Below are 23,165 nucleotides of genomic sequence, written 5' to 3'. Positions count from 1 at the left end.
TCATTTGATTTATTTCATAGAGCTAATGAACCAATTTTAATTAATTTTATAATAATTAATTAATACGTTGACCACGCGGTGGTCATACGTGACCGCTACTCCAAATTTAATTAAATTAATTATTGGCGAGAAACGCACATGAAATGAATTTTTGGGGCTTATAATATTAGGATAATGACATACATTAACATATTAAAAGATAAAATTGAAAGATTAAGTGCTATTGCGATTAATAATCCGCATTATCTGTATGATTGTGTCTGACTATAAAAAGTATCAGTTTTCACAATGAAGGTCAATTATGATGTATTATTCCATTATTCTTTTCGATAATTTATGTTGCATTATTCTACTAGTTCTTCTCGATAGTTTATTTTGTATAATTCCCCTAGTTCTTTTCAATAAATAATTTATCTGTCAGAAAGTATAGTATATTTGCTATTTCCGATAAATTTTCGAATTACAAGAAAAAAATAAATATATTCACATTCAATATATTGTGAGTATTAAGTATTTAATGCAAAAATGTCTTCTCTTATTTCTTGTTAACGATTTTTCTTATTGTATAAATATTATAAAATATTACCCGATGAAATTCAAATAGTAAAATATAAATAGCCAAATAGCAAAATAATTTATAATCTTGTTCTAACATTTTAAATATGAAAATTTGAAAGTAAATAGTCAAAATTTTTAACCATGTTCTGTTAGGAGGTTATATTTTCACTCAATATTTGATGAAAAAGAAAATATAAAAGGCCTGACTTTGGAAAATGATCCTGCTCGTAATTAACCCTCCATGTCCTATATTCTAAATATAAAAGTGTTTATTTATCGCTTCATTTGACCTTGAATTATTTTTCAAGATAGGCTACGGAAGTATAGGTTCCATTAATGACAAAAAATACCACAATTTAATTAACTTTGGTCGAGACAGAATAATTTTATCAGATAAAGGTACATAGAGAAAACTTCAGAAACTCTAAATATGAAATTAGCAAGTTCTACATTTTTTCCACATTTAAAAATTTTTTCTTAAATGGTATTTATATTTATATGTAGAACGCTTAACTATTACTTCTTGCGTAAGTCTGCTAAATATTTCTGTTAATACGCCAAGCACTTTTATATTATTTGTTGTTTACACATCACGAATTAGTATTTCACATTGACCATAATTTTCAATCGAAAACTCAGATTAGTAAATGCAAAGGGTGTTGGAATATTTACACAATATTTATGACATTGTCTGCGTTTGTTCAATTGTTGTTTTCTAAGAAAGGCCCTCAATAACTTTCTTCTGACTGCGTTTCCAAATACTGTTCGTGGTTTTCTATTTTAATATTTACAAATATTAGTCAAATGAATGTTTATATACGATGTACTACATTCTAATAGTATCTGTGTCGCAATCTGGTTAAACGTGATAACATTAGAAAAATCAAAAACGACAAACGGTTACGGTAGGCCATGTGCTTTCTGTCAGTTTCGTTTTCCTATAAAAGCGTTCGGATTATGCCAATAACTGGCGTCAGTAGCGTTGCCAGTCAATAGTCGAATTTTTGCATGTACTCTTTATCGTTGGAAAAAGAAGGTAAGAAAGGAAAGAAACCATTTTCTTTCCAAAATCCCCAAATCCTTGCATCCTCATGTAATTATATCTCCAATCTTCTATGTCGAATAGTCGTCAAGGACCATAGTGAGATTGGTGTCAATAGCAAAAAGTGATGAATTAATTTTTTTCAATGTACATATGTACCCATGGTACTAAAAGATTTAATTATCTTACAATAAAATGAACTTACGATTGACGTCGAGGATGACGAGTCTGGTTTGCGGTTGCACCAGGTTAGTGTTGCTGGCCTCACAAATCAGCCGAGCCTTGAGGTGTTGCCGTCCAACTTTAGGGTAGGACAAGCGGTTAACCGTCAGACCTGACTCGGTGTTGTAGTGATAGGACTCGTCTATCACGGTGTTCTCGAGGTACCACGTCAGCTTCGGGGGCGGCCTGCCACCTCGTACCTCGCAAATCAGGTTCACGTCACTCCCCTCGTTGTAGGGCTCCTCCAGCCTCGAAATATCCCTCGTCGTCCCGTCCAGTATCACCGGCTTCGACGGAGGCACTGCGCGAACACAGGGTGCATGATTGAATCAGCGGAAACGCGGATTGATTATTTGTCTGTCGGTTGAGAATGGGTGATCTATGCGTTCGATGCGTGCCGCTGTGATTTACTCATGAAAGATTGATTAGAGCCAATTGAATTCTGTTGATGCGAATGATTTAGCATTTGCTGAATACTCTTTTGTCGACGGCGCCGATTACACGTCAATAGGAAGATAGATGAAACAATTCTATAAACCGGTGTAGCGTTTGTCAAATTTATGCAAACGTTGAGGCTGTCGAGTTTGGATAGCACAGATACAAAAGTGACTCGTTAGAAATTGTTTCATTGTCTGGCTTGTTACGGTAGCGTAATGAGCTAGAAATGAAATCGAATTCGAATGCATATTTCTCTTATTAGTCCTTTTCACTTGAAAGGTACTTTTGCTACTAACGGTTAACTCAAGAACTCTAGTTGGAAAGTTTGATGAATTTTCTTGAAGTCATTTTTTCTTCAACATTACTTGTTAAAGAATAACATTTTGTCGCATTTGATTCTGTTTTTAAGAAAACTAAATTTGAAAATTAAAATAACAATTTACTTGACTAAATTTCGTTTTGGTTATCATCTTTTTAATTTTCATTACTCAAGATATACATTCTGCACCAATGGATTCCAATGTTTAAAATCATTACATTTCACCTATATTTATTGAATATAATATAGTATCAGATCACGCAAAAAAAGTTAGAAGAAAATGATATTCCAAAACGAAATTTAACTAATTAGTTTATGAAAAACTTTTTAGCGAATAAGTTGAGATACACAACTCACCTATAACGGTCAGGTTCGTTTTTTGATGTGTTGTCTGCAAATTTTTGAAATCCACTCGACACCGATAGATCCCTTCGTCCCTGGTTTCCAGTCGATCGATGCTGAGGTGAGCAGGACTCGACGCCGTGATAAAAAAAGCTCTTGGTCCCAATGCCGTCGGCGACGACCAAAGGTGAGCATTGCTGAACGATCGACGACCACGAACGTCGAAACTGAAATCAGAAGAATGTGTTTTTTTGTAATGCTTCAAACTCGATTTCTTTTTATTTAATATTGCTTACGGAATTTATTTATTTAATTATACAAGTAACAATAACTCTTTGATACGAAGATAAAAACATCACCCTAAATGCTATAGTTAAATATATGACAAATCCAAGAGTGTATCAGGAGTTATCAAAAAGAGACTAAAGTTTTAACAAAAGAAACAAAAGTTTTAAGTAACTTTTCAATGTATCAAATAGCGTGAAATAATTTATACGAAATTATGGAGAGTAAAAAAATCTGATCGTTAACAAAAAAAGTAAAAATTCGTATCGTATGTGTAACACTTATTTTATAAACAAATTTTTCAACATTCACCTTACATAATGGATACAATTTATCACAACGCATTTCAGATATTCCGTTAATCGAATAACGCGCTTCATCTTTTTTACTATTTTTCTCGAAGATAATTGCCTACACACAGAGCAGTAGATGCAATCAATATTCGATTACAGTGAAAAACTGTGTTCATTTATAAGTACTGCGAATCTATGGTGTTAAATTAATTATCGGTTTATTAAACCTTTAATTAGACTCAAAGACGCAATAAATCATCCGTCAATATCTAATTTATTTTCTACCTTGCGAAGGATCGAGCGTAACTACCGATAAAATCTCGATCCATTTTTACGCGTAAAACTTGAAGAACGAAATTTATTAAAGCATTCTAGATTAGCACCATGGCGAAGAGAATGGTGCCTCGAGGAATTCGTATCTGCTTCTTCGCAAGGACGTTCCTGTAAGGCAAGGGTACAAGTTAATACTAAAATCCTACAGAAGTGAGACAGGAATTTTCATGAAACCAGCACTTGTAATCTGGAAGATCCGACAGACGACGAAGTCGACAATGCCCTTTCACGACGTCTCTCGTCTCAGTCTTTGCCTGGTGTCACGTGCAAAGTTGAGAGAACACGCTCGCTTGGGCTCCCAGTACGCCTTATTGCTCTTCAGCTCCTCAACAATTCTACCTTCAGAATCGTCGGCAACATGAATGTAGAATGAATTATCGTTCCTTCCATTTCTGATTTGACATCAAGTGAAACGTCTTCTTCGAGAAACTTACGACCATTATTCACGGGGATATCGTGACGCTGATACACATACACAAGATGTTATACACTTAATTAAGTATCAACGACAATTTAGCAGCGACGGAATAAAACAAATTTTAGAATTCAGATGTCACGACGCAGACACAGATACACGAAATTGTATACAGTTAATTAAATATTAACGACAACTTAGCAGTGATAGAATAAAACATAAATTTTAGAAATTCGATATCGTATAATCATATACATAAAATCTGGCACAGTTAATTAGTATTAGTATTAAGTAACATCAACAATTTGACACTTCGACTGCCACGTCATCTACATATAGCTGGCACTTGAATATTTTTACGGATCTGTCATATTTAGAATTATTTAGAATTTTCATCTAGATGAAAATACAAATAATAAATATAACAAAATATTGTGAAAATATTCGGCAAGATTTATTAGAAAACCTAGTAATATTTTTAACTGATTTGGTATGGTAATCAATAAATAAGAAGTTTTAGGACTTGACTATTACTGTAATATTTGTTGAAGAACTTTACTGATAAAAGTCAATATGGTTCTTAAAAATTACTACGGGATTTTTAAATTTGTGGTACAAGCGTTTACTGTTGTAAAGACCGATTCTTTGATATTATTGATCTTTTTCCTTTTTTTAGGTGCAGTACAGCACTGTTAGAGATGAAATGATAGGTGTCGTATAAATAGAAACGAAAAATTATCAGTGGTTAACATAGCTACAGTAAATAAAAGAATAAAAAGGACAATGAGTAATGTTGTGAATCAATGATGGGCGATTACAAACATTTTCGAATATATTTTCATTAAGAGAGAAATTATTCATTATTTTCAAATAATTTCATTTCATTTTAAACTCATATTTGAAGATTATTCAAATACCTAATATGGAATTCTACAAATAAATAAATTAAATTACATTCTCCAAGTATACAAGCAAAATTACATTCCCTAAATAAATAAATCCATTCTCTAAACAAATAAATGAAGTTAAAATCTCTAAACAAATACATTTTACAATCTGTAAATTTACAAAAATAATATAAATTTTTTACACAAGACCACTCATCATATATCATCGAGTCTTTCCACATATTTTTCACATACATTTATCTCTTCCCGAAGCCAATTTCTTCGAGCACTTTCAAACATAAGTAATCTTCACCGTGTAAGAAGAAACCTTTCAACTGAATTGCTAGATCCGCTTCCATATCCAGATTTCGCGTTTGATGGACGAAAGCTGTAGCGAATTAAATTATTCAAGCATGTTCTGAATCCGTTTCTTCTGAGCAACTAGCATGTCAGAAAGAAACATCCACCATTACGCTTTTCCGTATCCATTAAACTTCACGAAGCAGGATATGAACACTCTCGTCCGGCCGATTTAAGATCTTTACACAGACCGTGAAGAATCAGCTGGCAAGAAGCGTAGCAAAATTATAATCCGACAGGATGAGAAGGCATCATACATGGAGTCATCTAGGGAGTCGTCTCTGTTGCGTGATTGCATATTAAGCATCCGGTGGCGGCGAACAACACAAGTCTTCACATCCAGAACGAGACGGATGCTTCGCAAGAATATACAGTTCGTTGCACAAATATATAAATCCCTCACACTTTCAATAATCTAAATTTTTGATAAGAAATTATAACCAGTATTCATTTACTACTAATTCGTAATGCACAAATAATAAGTTGTGTAAAACAAAATTAACATAAATATTAAACTAAATTTCATAAAACCTCATTTTTAGGAATCATTTAAATGTACCAATCCTTCATATTTTTAATGATATGAGCTTTTGATACGAAATTTGATTCCTTAAATATTAAGTAATAAACAGTAAGTTGTATAAAAGTTGGCGTGTTAAAAAATAAGCTTACATAAATCCTATTTTTCAGGTGTTTCATAAATACCAACCTCGCATATTCTCTTTATGTCGGCGTCAATTGAGTTTCATAAGCAAACAAATTCATTATGTTACCTTCATTCCTTTCATTCTATATTCATAAGATCCGTTTATAAAGGTTAGAAAGTGAAATTCATCGTGGAAAGGAATTTTCAGAGAGTGAAAAAGCCATGACCAACGCTTTTCGTATTAAAGCCAAAGGTTACGGCTACATTGCGAAGCAAATAGGTCGTTCAAAAAGTTCTATTGCTGATTACGTTAGTAGAAGACATAGTCATGGTGAGAAGAAGTGTTCAAGTTGTCTTCTAAGTGTCTGCTTGAGATAAACAAGAAAGCCACGATCACACATGATTGTAGCAATATCTTGACTATAAAATTTTCATTATTTCTTTATAACTTCCATTGTTATTATTGTTAAATATATTTCGGTATACGAATGGTGCACGCTGAGAGACGCAAAATGACATAGAAATGTTAATAAAATATTCCAATAACTAGCGATATTTACAAAAACTTAGCTAATTTATAATAAATTTATAAATAAATTATTTAATACATTGTAGATGAATCGAAACTTGCAATAGCTGGCACATGAAACAATGTTGGATACTTCTTGTATAAGTCTTGTATAAAATATAGTAAAAAGCCTGATAGTATTCCAAATCCAAGTTTCATTATATGATTCACATCGGTAATAACGAGACAAATTATTTGTCTACAATAAAGAATTATTTATTTATCTGTGTATCTCTTTTCACAGTGATAGTGTTGTACAATTTTATTCAAATGGTTAGAACATTTATAAAACACCAGAAAAATAGTTTCTATATAGATCAGCTGAATGTTTGTCAGTACACCAGATTTTTACATAATTTATTGTTTACAAACTACAAATTAATATTTATCGAATATTGACCATAATTTTCAGCTGAAAACTCAGATTGACAAAAGCACATAGGTTAGTATTTAGTATACTTATACAACGCACGATATTTATGACGCTGTCTGCATTTGTTTCTTTGTCATTTTCTAAGGAAGGCCATAACTTTAGTACTGTCACAATTTCTTTAATACAATACAATTCATAATAAACTTTATTAAACCTTCACAAATCTAAATTAAATGAATAGATGTTTAAATCTCAAGTGCTACGTATTTTATGTACAGTATATAGCCTGATTAGAAGCAATAATGTCAGAAAGATCAAAATCGTCAGTACACCAAATTTGTATATAATTTCTTGTTTACACACTACAAATTAGTATTTAACATATATTGGCCACAATTTCCAAAAACTTAGATTAGTAAAAACAAGGGGGGTATAGTAATGTACGGCGCTGTAGAAAGAGGATGAAGAGTAAACTTTCTCTCTCTGTACACGGTATCAAGGGTAAGGCGAATGGGTGAAAGAAGAGAGAATCGTTGGAGAGCGAGTATAGCAGGCAACGGTTCCTCACGAGCGACTAAAAGTTAAATTGCGTTCCACGACTGCACGGGAGTTCGGATTTCCGCTCGTGACTGAGTATTCCCAAAGCTATCCCACTCTGTTGCCTGCTTTCGCGGCATTGACGTTGAAATACGATTTAATTCTTCCACTTCGCACTTCCAGCAGACGAGGAAAGCGCTTCCGTGACGTGCTGCCGCCGCCCGGACGTCCGTACGGTTGCTTTGCTAGCAGGATGCCGGCCCTTCGAGCGCCGCCGTGCAGATGCAATCGTTCCTGCACACAGCTTGAACCTTCCTTCTCTCTTTCCAGAAAATCACCGACCTTCCGTCGGGGCTCGAACGACCCATAGATATAACCCGTTCGTTTCTTCGATCGGCTTTCGTCGAGCGATAACCCTCCAAAGCGATTTCTGGCATCAGTCTTCGGGCTTTCGCTTCAATCGATCGCTATATCCCTCGCGTGCCTCCTCGATCACCCTTCGCTCATTCACCATGTGATTTTTCAACGAAAAATCGCTATCTGAACATGCTCCGTTCTGCATGAACGCGAGGATGCATGGAAATCAAGCTAGATCCACGATGCCTGCGTTTTTAGTCGAAATCACGGTGCGCTCGATCGAAGTTATGATCGTCGGAGTAGAATGATGTCGTAGGAAGCGGGCTCCAACGCCCAATGTGTTAGTTGTTGCTTTCCTAGAACGTTTATTAGTCTCTTGGGCCGTTTTATGGACGGTGTATACATTTAGTGGCTTCGTTTAGTGGTTTTAGAATAAATTAGGTTGACGTTAAAGCATTGTTTCTTGTTTGGTCAATAAAATACTGGGTTCATGCTCTTTTCTTCAAATAATTATGCTATATTCTTCTGTTGACATGCGTTATGTATATTTTATACTGTTATATTTCTTCACGAGTCATTAGGTATGCATAAACTAGCATAAATTAGGTTTTTTCTAAACACACTTCTTGTGCTGATAAATGGCGAATGTGTATAATTAAGACTAAATATGGCGTTTATGAGAAATATGACATGTAAAGAGACAGAGGTAATTAATTCGTTCATGTTTAAGCATTTTTGGGAATTTTAAGATTTGACGGTAAGTTAAGAGTATGGATGAATAAGAATTTGGGAATTTTAGGATTTGGGAATTTTGAGATTTGGAAATTTTATGATTTAGAAACCTTGGGATTTTGGAATTTTGAGATTAGGAAATTTTATGATTTAGAAACCTTGGGATTTGGAAATCTTGAGATTTGCGAATCTTAGGATTTGAGAATCTTGAGATTTGGGAATCTTGGGATTTGGGAACCTTGGGATTTGGAAATCTTGGGATTTGGGAATTTTGGGATACGTGAATTTCGCGATTTGCGGATCAAGAAATTTGGGCACTGAGAAGTTTGTGTCGTCGTTATTTAGGGACGTTAGAGTTCAGAAGTATAATTATTTTGGAAACATTGTGATTTGTCAAAATAGAGATATGTGAATTACACATTTGAGGTATATGAATTTAAGAGTTAAAGGTAGTTGGAAATTTTATATAATAATTTAAGATAATTTAAAGATAATAATTAATAAGATAATAGATAAGATAATAAGATAATAATTTAAGATAAGATAATTTGGAAATTTTGAGAAATTTAAATAACTTAAGAAATGTAAGAAACTTGAAAAATTTGAACGACCAATAACTTGAAACTTAGGAAATTCAGAATTTAAAAATTTGAGACTATGTATTTGACCATATGTAAATTTACATATTTGATGATTCAGAAATCTGAAATTTTTGAAGTATTGAAATTTAAAAATTGTGTTTGGAGATTTAAAAATTCAGGTAAGTAGTTTGAGATTTACAATTTTGGAAGGTTCGAAATGCGGAAATCATAAATATCGGAATTGTATTATTTATCCTATTTTCTGTGTAATTTCCGCGTATAATTTTATTCCGCGCCTTTGAAATATTTCCATTAAACTAAATCTCGTTCTATGTTTTATCATGATTGCCTTTACGCTTTATGTAAATTTATTGACGGACTGTCAATCTTTTCATGAAGAAACGATATTAGAACGATTCATTGTATAATGTATACGATTTAAATGTTGCCAAAGGGGGACAGTGAACAGAATTGGACAGATTCAATTCTGTGAAACGATGTCCCCGAAGAGTAATCCAAGATGCTATTCAGAGAACTGGCAAATATTACAGAAGATTTCATAAAAAGTCAAAGATGGAGAAGCTAAATACGGAAATGAAGGAAGGGGACGAAGAAGAACAAGAGCAAAACGAAGAAACAAGGTCGTCTAAGAAAATGAAAAGGGTGAATCCGGTAATGAAGAGAATTAAATAAGCGAGGAAACGTTCAAGTGGCAGAATAAATCGATGTAATATGATTAAAAACCAGATTAAGCGGGAATAACGTGTAAGGAATGGGAAAAGATCGAAAGCAAAATTAGAAATTCAAATCACGCTCCTGAAGTTGATTTCAAATATTACAGAGAAAACTGACCAAATATTTATATTATTCGTAGGATATAGTATTAACAAAATTAATTACAATGGATAAATTTTGATGCGTAATCACATTTAAGTTTAATTTAAGGATAATATTACATTTTTAATGTTGCAAACAATTTTCAACATCGAATTAAAATCAAAGTTAAGAAATGTGGAATGAATACAAAAATGTAATATTAGGCACAATATTTTCATACAAAATAAAAATTACTTTATTCGTTTCGTTGATAAATGTTGAATTTTATTGTACTCATTGATTACAATATTTGGTCATGTAAGCAGATTTAAAAAAGTTACATGAAAAATTTGCAATAATTATATATTTAAGTGTTTGCACAAAAGAACATAATATTATACATGATAAACTTCACAAAATATATTTACATTTTACATTTAATTAATTTATTTTACATTTAATATTTTAAATTTTCAAACTTTCATATTTTTAGGTTAAAAAGTTTTAAGTTTCAAGATTTGAAAACTCAATATTTTAAAGGTAACAATTTTGTGTTTTATTATTAAAATATTGTTGAAGTAGATAATAATTCTTTAGATAGTAATAATTTCATTAAATCGTATAATTTTAAATATATACAAGTTTTTGTAACACTCATACAGGATGGTTCACCACATTTTGCCATCTAGATTTGCGTCATTATTATTACTCATAGCAAACAATGTTTCAGATGAAGTTGAATGGTTTTGAGAGGGGCATATGCTGGTGCTACATTTTTTTTTGTAGGTGGACATGTAAAGGATGTGTATGAAGGTCATTAATGTTTTTGTAAATGGAATCATATATTTTTTATTGCATCAGCTGACACTTTTTCATATTCTTTACAAAAAAGTATTAATCTATTTATGTGAAAAAATCATTAATTTAGGAGATATTTTAATTCTAACTTGTTAGGAAATCGTGACTTTCTGGTCAATATTATGAATTGCCCTAACTGAACAGCAAATATTTTTCTACATGATTTGAGAGGTCACGTGTCACCAAACGAATTGTGAGTTTTTTTTTTTTTTGTTACGCAGTAATAGTGAAGTTTAGTCTCTGTTACGTCTCTAATACGATGAATACGACGATACGGTGAATTATCACTTCATAATGAAGTATTCTAAAGAAGAAAAGATAGACGTGTTATCAGTTCATTTTGAAGCTGGGAAAAGTGCTACACATGCAGAAAGATTATACACTACGGAATGTTGGTAAGTCATTAATTTCTCGATTCAGAAAATGTTCTGATGCAAATGGTCGTCACATTGAACCTTTTCTGTAAATGGGCATTAAAATTAAAATATCTTCTAAACTAATGATTTTTTTACATAAAGAGATTAATACTTTTTTGTAAAGAATATGAAGGATTATCAGCTGATGCAACAAAAAATATATGATTCCATTTAAAAAAACATTAATGACCTTCATATGTCCTTTACACGTCCACCTACGAAAAAAATATACCACCAGCATATGCCCCTCTCAAAACCATTCAGCTTCATCTGAAACATTGTTTGCTATGAGTAATAATAATGACGCAAATCTAGATGGCAAAATGTGGTGAGCCACACTGTATATTGAGGTTTTTGCAGAAATTATAAAGAAAAGTGTATTACACAATGTATTAATTGATATAAATGTATGTGTGTTAATTTGTATAATGTAAAGTATTTATTGAACGGTAAAATAGACATCTATTGCTATAAAAGTAAACGTTATAAATTTTAATGTATAAAACGGTGTACGAAATTAAACACAATCGATCCCATGAATTCACAGGCAACGAAACAGAATAGCACAGAATGACAATCATATTACAATATTTATGTTATTGTATTAGTTGCAGTTATACGAAATCGATAATAGAATACAGTTGGTACGCATATGAATATTTGTTACAGTTATTAAAACGCAATAAACTTTATTCATACAATGAAACATCTTTCTTTATGCAGTAATTGTAACCTGAACTTAATATTCCATTGTAAAATAAAGAATATGCTTTCGTTATTATTATTTAATTGGTCTTTAGTAAGCCAGATAAATTTCATAAATGTAAAATTGATAAATAAGAAATGTATTAATGAGATTTCAAATAAATGCAGAAAGAAAGAACAGTATTTTCTGTGATATTAAAGATATATTATTACTCTAGTGTGTAACGATGCCAACGAGTTTATGGGACATGTTTAACTGTTTAATGAAGAAACATTCTCTTTTAGTGTAACGAGTCTGAAACTAAATACGCTCCGGAATTGAAACGAAATTACTGTTGTTTTAATGTGCTGTAGTAACTAACATATGTGTACTTAACATCTTCGGTTAAATGTTTTAGAAAATTATATAGTTCAATAACAGTATGTATACTATTTGTTTATATATTTTCCGACATTGTATATTTCTACATTTTTTTGTACATAATTAGATTTGAAAGCATTCGCGACATAACCTAAAATTTGTCATAATTCATGTATTTTAAATCATGTACTAATCAATATGTACTGTATATTCAGAATAATGAAATGCATGGATGTAATTGAAAATAGTAGTTAGTTAAATGTATGATTTTAATTTCTGAACATGCTGGTTTCAAATTTTCATATTTGGAAATTAAGAAATTAGGAAATTAAAAGATTAAGAAATTTGGAGTTTTGAAAAAGTAACAAATTGGAAATTTGGAAATCTGACTATTTAGAAATTGTGAAATTTGGAAATCTGAAAATTTAGAAATTGAGAAATTGGAAATCTGGAAATCTGGAAATCTGGAAATCTGAAAATCTGAAAATTTAGAAATTTCGAAATTTGAAAACCTGGAAATTCAGAAATTTAGCAATTTGAAAACGTGGAAATTCAGAAATTTAGCAATTTATAAATTTGGTAATGTAGAAACTTAAAAATTTGGAAACTTAATAATTTGGAAATGTAATAAAATGGAAACTGAGATTTCAGAAATCGGACAATCCAAAATATACGAAGTTAGAAATATATGTAAAACGTCAAATTTGTAAAGTTACGAATTTTCAAGTTTTCAAGCTTCTGAATTCGATAGTATTAAAATATTCGAGTATTGCAGTATCTGAGTATACAATGAACGTGCTAAAGCTGTTACAACAGCAATGGACAGTATAAAGTAATGTGTGAAAGAGAATTAGTTGCGTGTGCGTCACATACGTACGCTATATATACACAATATAATTCTCCTATCTGACACCTGTCGTGCGTTATCACTAGAAGTTTGTAACAGTATAATTCGTGTGCACTCACCGATAAATAAAATCATTTGTCAGTAAGTATAATTTACCAAAGTCTTCAAAACTATAACCTAACTCACGAGTCCTAATTTCCTGACCCCCATTCCATATCACTGAACAGATATTTTAACATCTCAAGTCGGGTTTGAATTTCTCGCATGAAACTTAACAGACCTTTCCGTAGTTACCCCTCGAAGAATACCGTACGGCAAGAAAGATAGCAAGAAATGGTATTCGCGATCATGCACGGGTGGTCTCGCCATTTCGTTTCCTTAACTGTCTGGCGCACGTATGATAAGCGAACCAGTATGTCCCGTAATAAATATTTTACTGCTACACCCGGAAGAAGGTGTGAAGTTAGGGTGTGGGTACTCGTCGAGAGGATACACGGGGTGGCTGTCTGCCTTTAAATTTAAAGTTTCTCCTCTCGTGGCAAGGATTAAACTGACTTTACAACAGGCGACGACCTATGCCCTCGACTATCCGATTCATCCTCGCATGGAGGGGAGGGAGGAAAGTGGTACGGCCTCCAGACGATGCATTGCCTTCTCAACACATATCTTACACCTTATTACATTTCTTAAATATGACCCGACGAGTACTAACGTCGACAATCTATTCTAAAGCCCGACGCCATGGTTTCTTGTCGAAGAGCCGAGCCAGAGGGGCTGCGGGCGGGCACCATTCTATATGCAAAATTTCACGGGCCGCGGAAGCGAAATAGCGAGTCAGGAAGCAAATGAAGTTCACCACGGAAAATAACGCTAGGAATTTCTGGACCAGCATCCCACCCACGACCCTAGTACCGTTCCCTTTTCATTTCTTCACGGTAATTTATATTCCCGGATTATCGGGCTTCGGGAGAATTTTAGATGTTAACTGGCCGACCGCGATGTTTTTCCACTCGGTGGATGGGTTCTTTTAGCTTCGCTAATGAATTGGGAATTTTCGCTCGGTTGATTCAGGGTCTTTCAGATTTGTTCGCTTTCTGAAAGATACTTATATCTATTCGACTCGTTATTTGATCTTCTCGGGATCATCTGCTTCTACAAGATGTTTCAGAGGTTGTGGTAAAAATGGTGGAAACGGACGTTAAAATGCTTGTGATAATCTTTTGATATTTTAAAGAACGGTATAATATTAAGTTAAAATATTTGAATGGATATCCGACTTTTTAAAACATGGTACGAAACTGTATCGAAATATAGAAGAATCTGTTAAAATGTTTGTACAAGCATCCAACATTTTAAAAAAAAGTATAGTAATATGTTAAAAAAAGGAAAAGAATTTCTTCAAAGAAATTCTTTAAAAATTTTTTAATAGAGTCAATTTACATTTACATTTAATAGTAATTCTGTCAAACTGGTCAAACGTTCACGAGTTTCTTATTTCAAATTACAAGATTTGTTAAGATGTTTCTCTTGTGATCTGTGCTGATTTTTACAAGAGATGAATAATTGGTGTATACTATATTCCATCATATTTTGTCGTTTGTTTGCTAAGTTTTCCATTTTATTTTTAATTTTAAAGTCTCACATTGAGTCCATCACGATATACATTAATATAGCAACAATATCAAAATAATAACTAATAATGTGTTTTAAGAGATTTAGCTTGTTTTGTAGGTCTTCTTTGATAGTTGACTATGTCACGCGAAAGTAACGTAAAACAACTCACCGGTAGATTGGTTCTTCTACTCCTTCTTTGTACCAAAACACCATGTTGACGTCGTCCTTGTCAGAAGGACGGATGTCACAAGGTAGTTGCACTTTGTTCCCTACTACCCCACTGACGGTAACCATCGAAACTGTAAAACAAGCAAAATCAAACATTATTAACAAAATATGAAAGCGTACGAAGGTATGCAGAATGTATATATAATCTAAATTTATAACATCAGTCAAGTTTTAAATTCTATTAATTCTTACTCTATAAGAAAAGAGGAATTCCGTGTGAACGTAACTTGTAATAACTTTGCTTTGCTAAAGTTGCTTAGAAGAATATGGAGCTACAAATATTCTTGATAAAAAAACGTATAATAAAATAAAATAAATGATATGTATAATGATGTCCAGACAGAATATTTCCCTTAAGTTGAATACATAGCTTATTTCCGCTGCTATTGAATTTACGAAAAAAAAACAAACTAAGAGAATTTATACGATTTCAAAGTCTTTTGATGTTACTAATTATACATGTGTATATACATTATATATATTCTGAAACAATACAAGAATTGATTTTGTTCTCCCTCTAATGGTACATTCGACTTAAATTCAAATAAATAAATATAGCAGTATAATTTACTGAATCGAAAGTACATTTTCTAAATTTCTTGATTTATCACAAATTATAGACAATAAACGCAATATAAATTTATACTATGATCTAATGAAACATTTACGCAGGGAAGTATAAAATAAAATTAACTTAACCCCTTGCAGTATAATGAACAAGACTCCTGACGCATTCGGAGTTTAGGTGTAATAAACTATCCCACACTTTTAGTACTCTTGAAGTTTCCAGTTTAGGTCTACTAATTTATACTGTTAAGGATCTCTGAATAAAGAGCGGGCATAGTAGTTCAACTTCTTTTACTCGTCTTAATATTGTCAATTGTTAACGTATCTGTCGAATAATTACAATAATAATTAAACAAGATCTACACTTCTTCATAATTTGTCACTGTTTACATCTAAAAATAAAAATTATTTTTTGAAAACTCTTCATATAAGAATGTTATAGTGTCGCTGTTACAGTAATGAAACGATTGGGTAAAACTTAGAAAAATCGAGATCAGCGTGTTTGATCTTTTTGCTTTGATCACATCGAAAGATAAATATAAATATATAAAGGTTGGCATAGTTTGGTATAGTTTAGCATACAAGTATTGACAGTTTTTAATTTTTGTTTAATTTTTCCAGAACAGAAGCTTTAGACAGGACATAAAGTAAAATCCTGATATCTAATTTTGTCTTATATCGAGTAAATTAAGTTCTATCCTCATTAAATATACAAATCACCATTTTCTAATAAAGGCGATTCAAGAATCTACTTTGTCTCCAACAAAAATAAACAGTACATTTCGGTAGAAACTCGAACGTACTCATCTTAATGGAATTACGTGAAATGTGTAAACTGTCGACGTTAAATACGAATTAGATTATCAGGGACAGTTAGAGCGAGCAATAATTAACCACATTCGTTCCGGGTAAAGTGGTTTCAGAAGCGAACAAGAATCCTGTCAGAGACATAGCTAAGGTGCTTTGCAGAAGTCACAAAGACATCGTTCGGAATTAGGTCTCATTACAGGAGAATTTAGCGGTGACGTACGCGCTGACGGTTAAGGTCGTGGCTTTCCAAGCAAGCTTAAGTTGTTCACCGCCAAGTCGTCTTGCCGGCTGATGGTGTAGACGGTGGTTAACGGGGGTTTGATGTCCTCACGGCCTCGTCTACCCGATTAGATTTACATGTAGATGGAGTTATCACGTTTTAACGAGCTACTCGCTAACGTACATACCACCGACAACCCTTATCTTTCATGGCTGACGTGTCTGCCCTGGTTGTCAGTCGAAATCAGCGATCGTTTCAAGGACGCTCGATGACCGATCGCTCCCAAGGATCTCATCGATCACCGCGACTGTTACTTTCTTGTTCCCTGGTCGATCGCAACAACCCTCGATTCTACGGATTTCCATCTTCAGCAAGACGTTGATACTTCTCTGTAACTTCGAGATGGAACCTCGAAATCTGAACACTGCGGCGGGATGGATAGTAGGATGAATATCTGGAGATGAACTGTTGGAAAGTTCGTTGAGACGTTTGGACTGACAAATGCCAGTAGTTTACGCAAAATGGCGTACTCGTATACCATGTAATACGCTATAATGCTTTCGGGAAAATTACTTCCTGAAACTTTTATTTGCTTACCAAAGCCATCATGTGTTCCCATAGAGCCAGCTACGGAAGGCAAGTAAAGTTACGATGAAATTGATGAACGTCGTCGAGAAGGTAGCAAATATTTATGAAAGACTTGTAATTATATAATTATGAAAGAATGGGTAATTATGTCTCTGTATCATCAAAGCTGTTATTTCCAGTGACATTTTGCACAATTGTGAAGCTCATATTACGCTTCTCTGTTACCCAAAAATGTTACATCCATATTATATTTTCTGTGTCACGAGGTTCTTTAATTTTCTTGCAAAATTTATCTCTGACCTCGGTAAAACAAAAAGCGTAAAAGGAAACAGTAAAGTAGCAATTACAGCATGAAAAAAGTCTCTTAAAAATTTGTAAGTAACTAGTACTTGGAACTCCACTAACTCTTAAAATAGAGTCTAATTAGATGAGTTACGAGAATTTTAAACTTTTCTGATTACAATCTTCACCTAATTAATTTGAAAATCTTAATAATCGCCTTACAGATTGAAGATCTTCATGCAAGTATGCAGAAATTTTTCTGCATCTTATAAAAGCGGTTCGTTTTCGTTGGTGTTATAATATTACAATTTTAAAATTAATCTATTTAAAATCTAATTATACATGAATTTATTACATAACAATTGCAAGTAACAAATAGAATCCTCGCTAATTTATGATTTCAATTTACAAATGTATTTTTGTTCAAATATTGGTAGAAAATATAGTCATAATGCAAGCATAGTTAATAAGAGTTAATTTCAGTTCTATGTAAATAATGTGGCAATTAATAGGATGATATTTTCCACTTGTAGTCTTGTAATTGATAGAGTTTTAAATATTGGACTTTAGAAATTGTGAAACTAAAAAATTTGAAAAAAGTGAAAATAAAAATGTGTAAATTTAAAACTTGAGAAAATTTGAGAATTTCAAAACTTAGATATTCGAAAATTTAAATCTAAAAATTTGGGATGTTTATCTAGGAGACTTCTAACTCGTTCGACTTCGAAGACTGTTCTGCTCTCTGGGCGGGTTTCGCACGGCCTTTTATACCCGCAGGTTTGTCAAATTCCTGGAATTTCTGTGACGTCAAAATATATAATTTTCGTATAAATTCGTGATTAGACATTAATTGTGAAAGCGAATAATTTAATTATATTGTTAACGTCGCACTTTAATTAATAGTTAACGTTTTGATACAAAAATAGTAGTCTAATGTTGTTTTAAAGATGTTACGGATAGAACTAGTCGAACAAGGCATTTCAGAGCATAAAATGAGAATTTAAAAGTGTACAGAAGATTTAACGAATTTAGCGGAGTTTTCGGGGGCGACTGGTCAAAAGCAGTAGTCATGGCGGGTTTCCATGCCTCGAAGCCCTACATGCACGGGGAAACCTGTGGCCGTATTCGTCTAGCATCATGAGTGTTTCGGCACGAAAAACACCATCATAGCACCGGGGGTAACCAATCCGCCCGGGAGTGGTGGTGCTCACCAAAACACCGAGGGCCACTCCGCTCGGGAGAGGTGAGAACTCGGGCGGGGGCGAACTTGCTTGCCCCGCGCTCCGGCTAGCTATCTGCGGGATCGGTCGCACTTGATGCCGATAGATAATTAATTTTTCTAAGAAATGTACACGTGCGTGGTGCACGTGGCAAATGGCACGTGGCAAAAGTGGCACATGGCATATGCTCTGAAATTCCATGTAAAACGCCAATTAATAAGTATTTGATCTACCGCGGAATGCTGGCGAACCTTGGTGCGCACTTCGGCAGAAAAGAAAGACACTCCTCGGCGACGTCTCCTGACGCGTAATTTTCCAGAAACGCGTACAAAGGTGCGGACCGCTCCGTTTGATGGCGGATACCGGCAAGTGCCGGCGCGACATCGGTATCGACGCGTGGCGTGGCGTGGCGGCTCGGCTGCAAAGGGCGGGTGGCATCGCGAGGTTCGGCTGTTCGGTCGTAGAGGGATAACCGCGAAGCCAAGGTCGACGGAGGGCACGTGGCAGATTTCGATGAAATCGGGTAGTTGCTAGGAGACGTCGTAGGGGAGTGAAACATATAAAATAAGCGAGGGCACCGGGGCCCACACTTCACTTTATATTTTGTCACTACGGGATTTACTTCGTATTTGCCAGTACGGACTGCACTTTATTTTGCCATTGCGCGTTTACTTCGTATTTGTCGTTGCGGACTTCATATTTTGACATTATGCAAAGACTTTCATTGCTTGATCAAATATTTCGTTACTTGATTGGAATACTGATACTTGATTTGATATTGTAAATCGTCAAATTGTTTTGTCTATCACTCGCTACAGGGCTAAATTATAATACGTTTGTTATGCGATAATCGAAATAAATTTGTGCGTTTTCACCGTTATAAAAATTGAATTGTTCTGATACAAACGAAAAATACATTTTCTGTCCTTTTCTATGAATTGCGCACGAATTGTACAAGGACCGGGTCTATACGTATAAGCATACACTGCTCGTGGAATTTTCCATAGTATAATATTCCGATTTACAGCTTTTTAGTTCAAGAAAATAATTTTGGTTCTGGCTATGAATAGTATAATGCTGGTTAACTTTATGTGTATTGATTGATTTAGTTAATTAATAAGTTTAATATCTAATAATGCTGTAAATAGAAATTATATCTCTATCCTTCTCTAGGATTTACGCTGGTCCCAGGAATTTTGAGGCGACGTCGTAGTACGTAGCGTCATGGAAATTGCCATAGAGAACTATACATTTATTCGAATGAAATAAAATAATACCCACGATATACCGACATTATACCGACGGTATCGACACGTTTGTTCACGACGACGATCGGCCGTCATATTCGAAACTTTCGCTCATGCTGTTGCGTGCCCGGTCTATGCGCGCTCTCATTGGTCAGTGTTTTTTGCTAATAACTCGAAAATGGAGCCTCAACCAATATTTTGACAAAGGAAAAAGTTGTTCAGAATCGCCCCACCTACGATTCTTGCAGTAATTGTGGGACACCCTGTATATACTGGTTACTGACGATTGATCTCGATACATATAATTGGTATATACAGTATTGCCTCGAAACAAGCAACAGTTTCGAGCCTCGAAATTAGTAAATTTTTATCCCCACTTCTTTGATTGAAGTCCGCTGCCGAGTGAAAGATCCGAGAAGGAGTCTGCGAAACCGAAGAAGTCATAAATTTTCACGGTCGACCGAACAGTTTCGTGGAAAGAGGACAGAACATATATATTGTTTTCTCACTCTGATGCATGGCGATTCTGTCGTATTATGAAAAGTATATTTTCCGAAATTATATTATATCAATATGCTTTTTTTTTAAATGAAGGTTCATTTTTATTTATAATTTTAATTAATTTATTTAACAAAAATAAAAAAAAGTTGAAGGAAAAATTATTTAAGTATCATACACTATATACAATATATAATACTATATGAACTATGCACACCGAAATGGTAATAAAACTAGCTACTCGTTCAACCGTAATTTTTTCCAAATTGCTTTATTGTCGCAATAACGGCGATGACCTACCGTTTGTGGACATGAATATTTTTTAAACTATTTTATTTCAACAAACTACAATAGCAATAATAACACAACACATACATATATAGGTGTATGTTAATATTCACATAATTGTAAAAAAATAAGGTGAAGTGTGACAAATTAGGAATTGGAGTGTGTTCCATTCATCTGATTCTACATTGATTCGTAACAAGCAACTCGCTTGGGACCGGCCAGTTGCTTATTTCGAAGGTGGTATGCTATTCGGCTTACGTTTGTTTCCGAGCGCTGTTATTGTTTGGACAAGGATAGAACATAATGCTTTCTCACTCGGCGGCGGACTTCAATCAAATTAGTAGGGATAAAAATTTGTTAATTTCGAAGGTCGAAACTGTTGCTTGTTTCGAGGCAATATGTACTGTATTATGTTCATGTTCCATTCACGAACTTTTACTAGTATTAAAAAAGGAAAGCATGTTATGTTCTGTCCTCGTCTAAAGAATAACATCGCTGCTCGACCGATTACATTATACACTGCTGGCCAAAATTAACGCACCACTTTCTTTAGCCGTTTCTTTCTTTACGTTCTGTTGGAGGTAGGACTTTGAAATTTTGAGGATAGTTGGACCCATGGGTTATCTCAATGCTCCAGGAGCGCCATTGTTGCCTGCCACCCCCTTGCGGTATCGGCGACCCCTTGAATGTTGGGGGGTCGAAAAACCGAAAAAAGGCTCTGAATTCGACAGAAAAAAGAAAAAATCCGAAATTTTTTTACAGAATTAGGTTCTTTAGGCTGCGGCCTTTCCGAAAATGCCCGGCTCAATCGCCTGCGACACCCCCAACCCCCTTCCTAATTTTCCGCCCCTCCCAAAGGAGCGGTTTTTTCGATTTTGCTCAAACTTTTACCGAAGCTTCCTCTCAACCTCAGTTATACCTGGTAAAAGTTTGATCTCGTTTGCACCAACCCCTTGGTCGCTACACGCTGTCAAAAACCCACCCCTTGCTGTTTTTTCATTTTTTTCACAGTTAAAATTCAATTTTGGACCTGCAGTTCACGAAAAAACTTGTTTCCGTGCCAACGGTATCGTTCCTGTTGATGGTTTGGGCCTGGTGTGAAACCAACCCCCGCTGAGGGGGTTCCTACTTCCAACTCTCTTAATCCACCCCCGGGGGTGGGCGGGTAAATTGGGTGCATGCGATCGATTGAGGGATCATTGGAGCATTTCTGTACAAATTTTCAAGTCGATTTCTCGAACCATTCTCGCGCGATATGCAAAAAAGTGGAAATTTTGAGATTTTTTCAACCCCAAGTTCACCTAGCAGCCACGACTTATTGGAGGCAGTTGGCATCCCGCGGATTGGCCTCTCACAAAGTTTGAACACTCCTCTCTTCGATCTCAGAAGGTGCAATCACTCACATGATCCACACAGCCTCCAGCAATGCCGCGAAGATACCCTGTCCAAAAAGAAACCAACAAAACTGCTGGAAATGTGAACCAAATGAGTTTGAAAAATTGTCTGTTATGTGTTGGCGTGTGGAATGCTGTGATTTTTCGATGAGTCTTTTTGAGCGGCTGGTAATTCTATCGTTCCGAGCGCTTCCGGTTGACATTCCCACCACTCGGAGACGTGCCCGAGGATTTGCTTTCCACCCGGGCGCGCCGCCGGCACTCGCCTGGGCCGACACGACGCGACGGTGACATGGTATCTTCGCGGCATCGCTGGAGGCTGTGTGGATCATGTGAGTGATTGCACCTTCTGAGATCGAAGAGAGGAGTGTTCAAACTTTGTGAGAGGCCAATCCGCGGGATGCCAACTGCCTCCAATAAGTCGTGGCTGCTAGGTGAACTTGGGGTTGAAAAAATCTCAAAATTTCCACTTTTTTGCATATCGCGCGAGAATGGTTCGAGAAATCGACTTGAAAATTTGTACAGAAATGCTCCAATGATCCCTCAATCGATCGCATGCACCCAATTTACCCGCCCACCCCCGGGGGTGGATTAAGAGAGTTGGAAGTAGGAACCCCCTCAGCGGGGGTTGGTTTCACACCAGGCCCAAACCATCAACAGGAACGATACCGTTGGCACGGACACAAGTTTTTTCGTGAACTGCAGGTCCAAAATTGAATTTTAACTGTGAAAAAAATGAAAAAACAGCAAGGGGTGGGTTTTTGACAGCGTGTAGCGACCAAGGGGTTGGTGCAAACGAGACCAAACTTTTACCAGGTATAACTGAGGTTGAGAGGAAGCTTCGGTAAAAGTTTGAGCAAAATCGAAAAAACCGCTCCTTTGGGAGGGGCGGAAAATTAGGAAGGGGGTTGGGGGTGT

At 34.8% G+C, this 23,165-nt stretch overlaps 1 protein-coding gene across 2 annotated transcripts in view; it reads right to left on the bottom strand.

Moving 5' to 3' along the window:
* LOC100877207 (neural cell adhesion molecule 1) overlaps window positions 1–23,165 on the bottom strand; it is a 349,161-nt gene that overhangs the window by 122,892 nt on the left and 203,104 nt on the right. For both annotated transcript variants that reach the window (XM_076536766.1, XM_003703377.3), the window contains 3 exons: window positions 15,075–15,204; window positions 2,937–3,148; window positions 1,806–2,123 (listed from right to left, as the gene is read on the bottom strand). In XM_076536766.1, the coding sequence (XP_076392881.1) occupies window positions 1,806–2,123; window positions 2,937–3,148; window positions 15,075–15,199 (655 nt within the window). In that variant the 5' untranslated portion in view covers window positions 15,200–15,204. The remainder of the gene's footprint in view (window positions 1–1,805; window positions 2,124–2,936; window positions 3,149–15,074; window positions 15,205–23,165) is intronic.

This window comes from Megachile rotundata, chromosome 10 (genome assembly GCF_050947335.1).
Source record: "Megachile rotundata isolate GNS110a chromosome 10, iyMegRotu1, whole genome shotgun sequence".
NCBI classification, from domain to species: Eukaryota; Metazoa; Arthropoda; class Insecta; order Hymenoptera; family Megachilidae; genus Megachile; species Megachile rotundata.
Note: the sequence above shows the minus strand (reverse complement) of the source record. Positions and strands in the feature narration are given on the sequence as shown.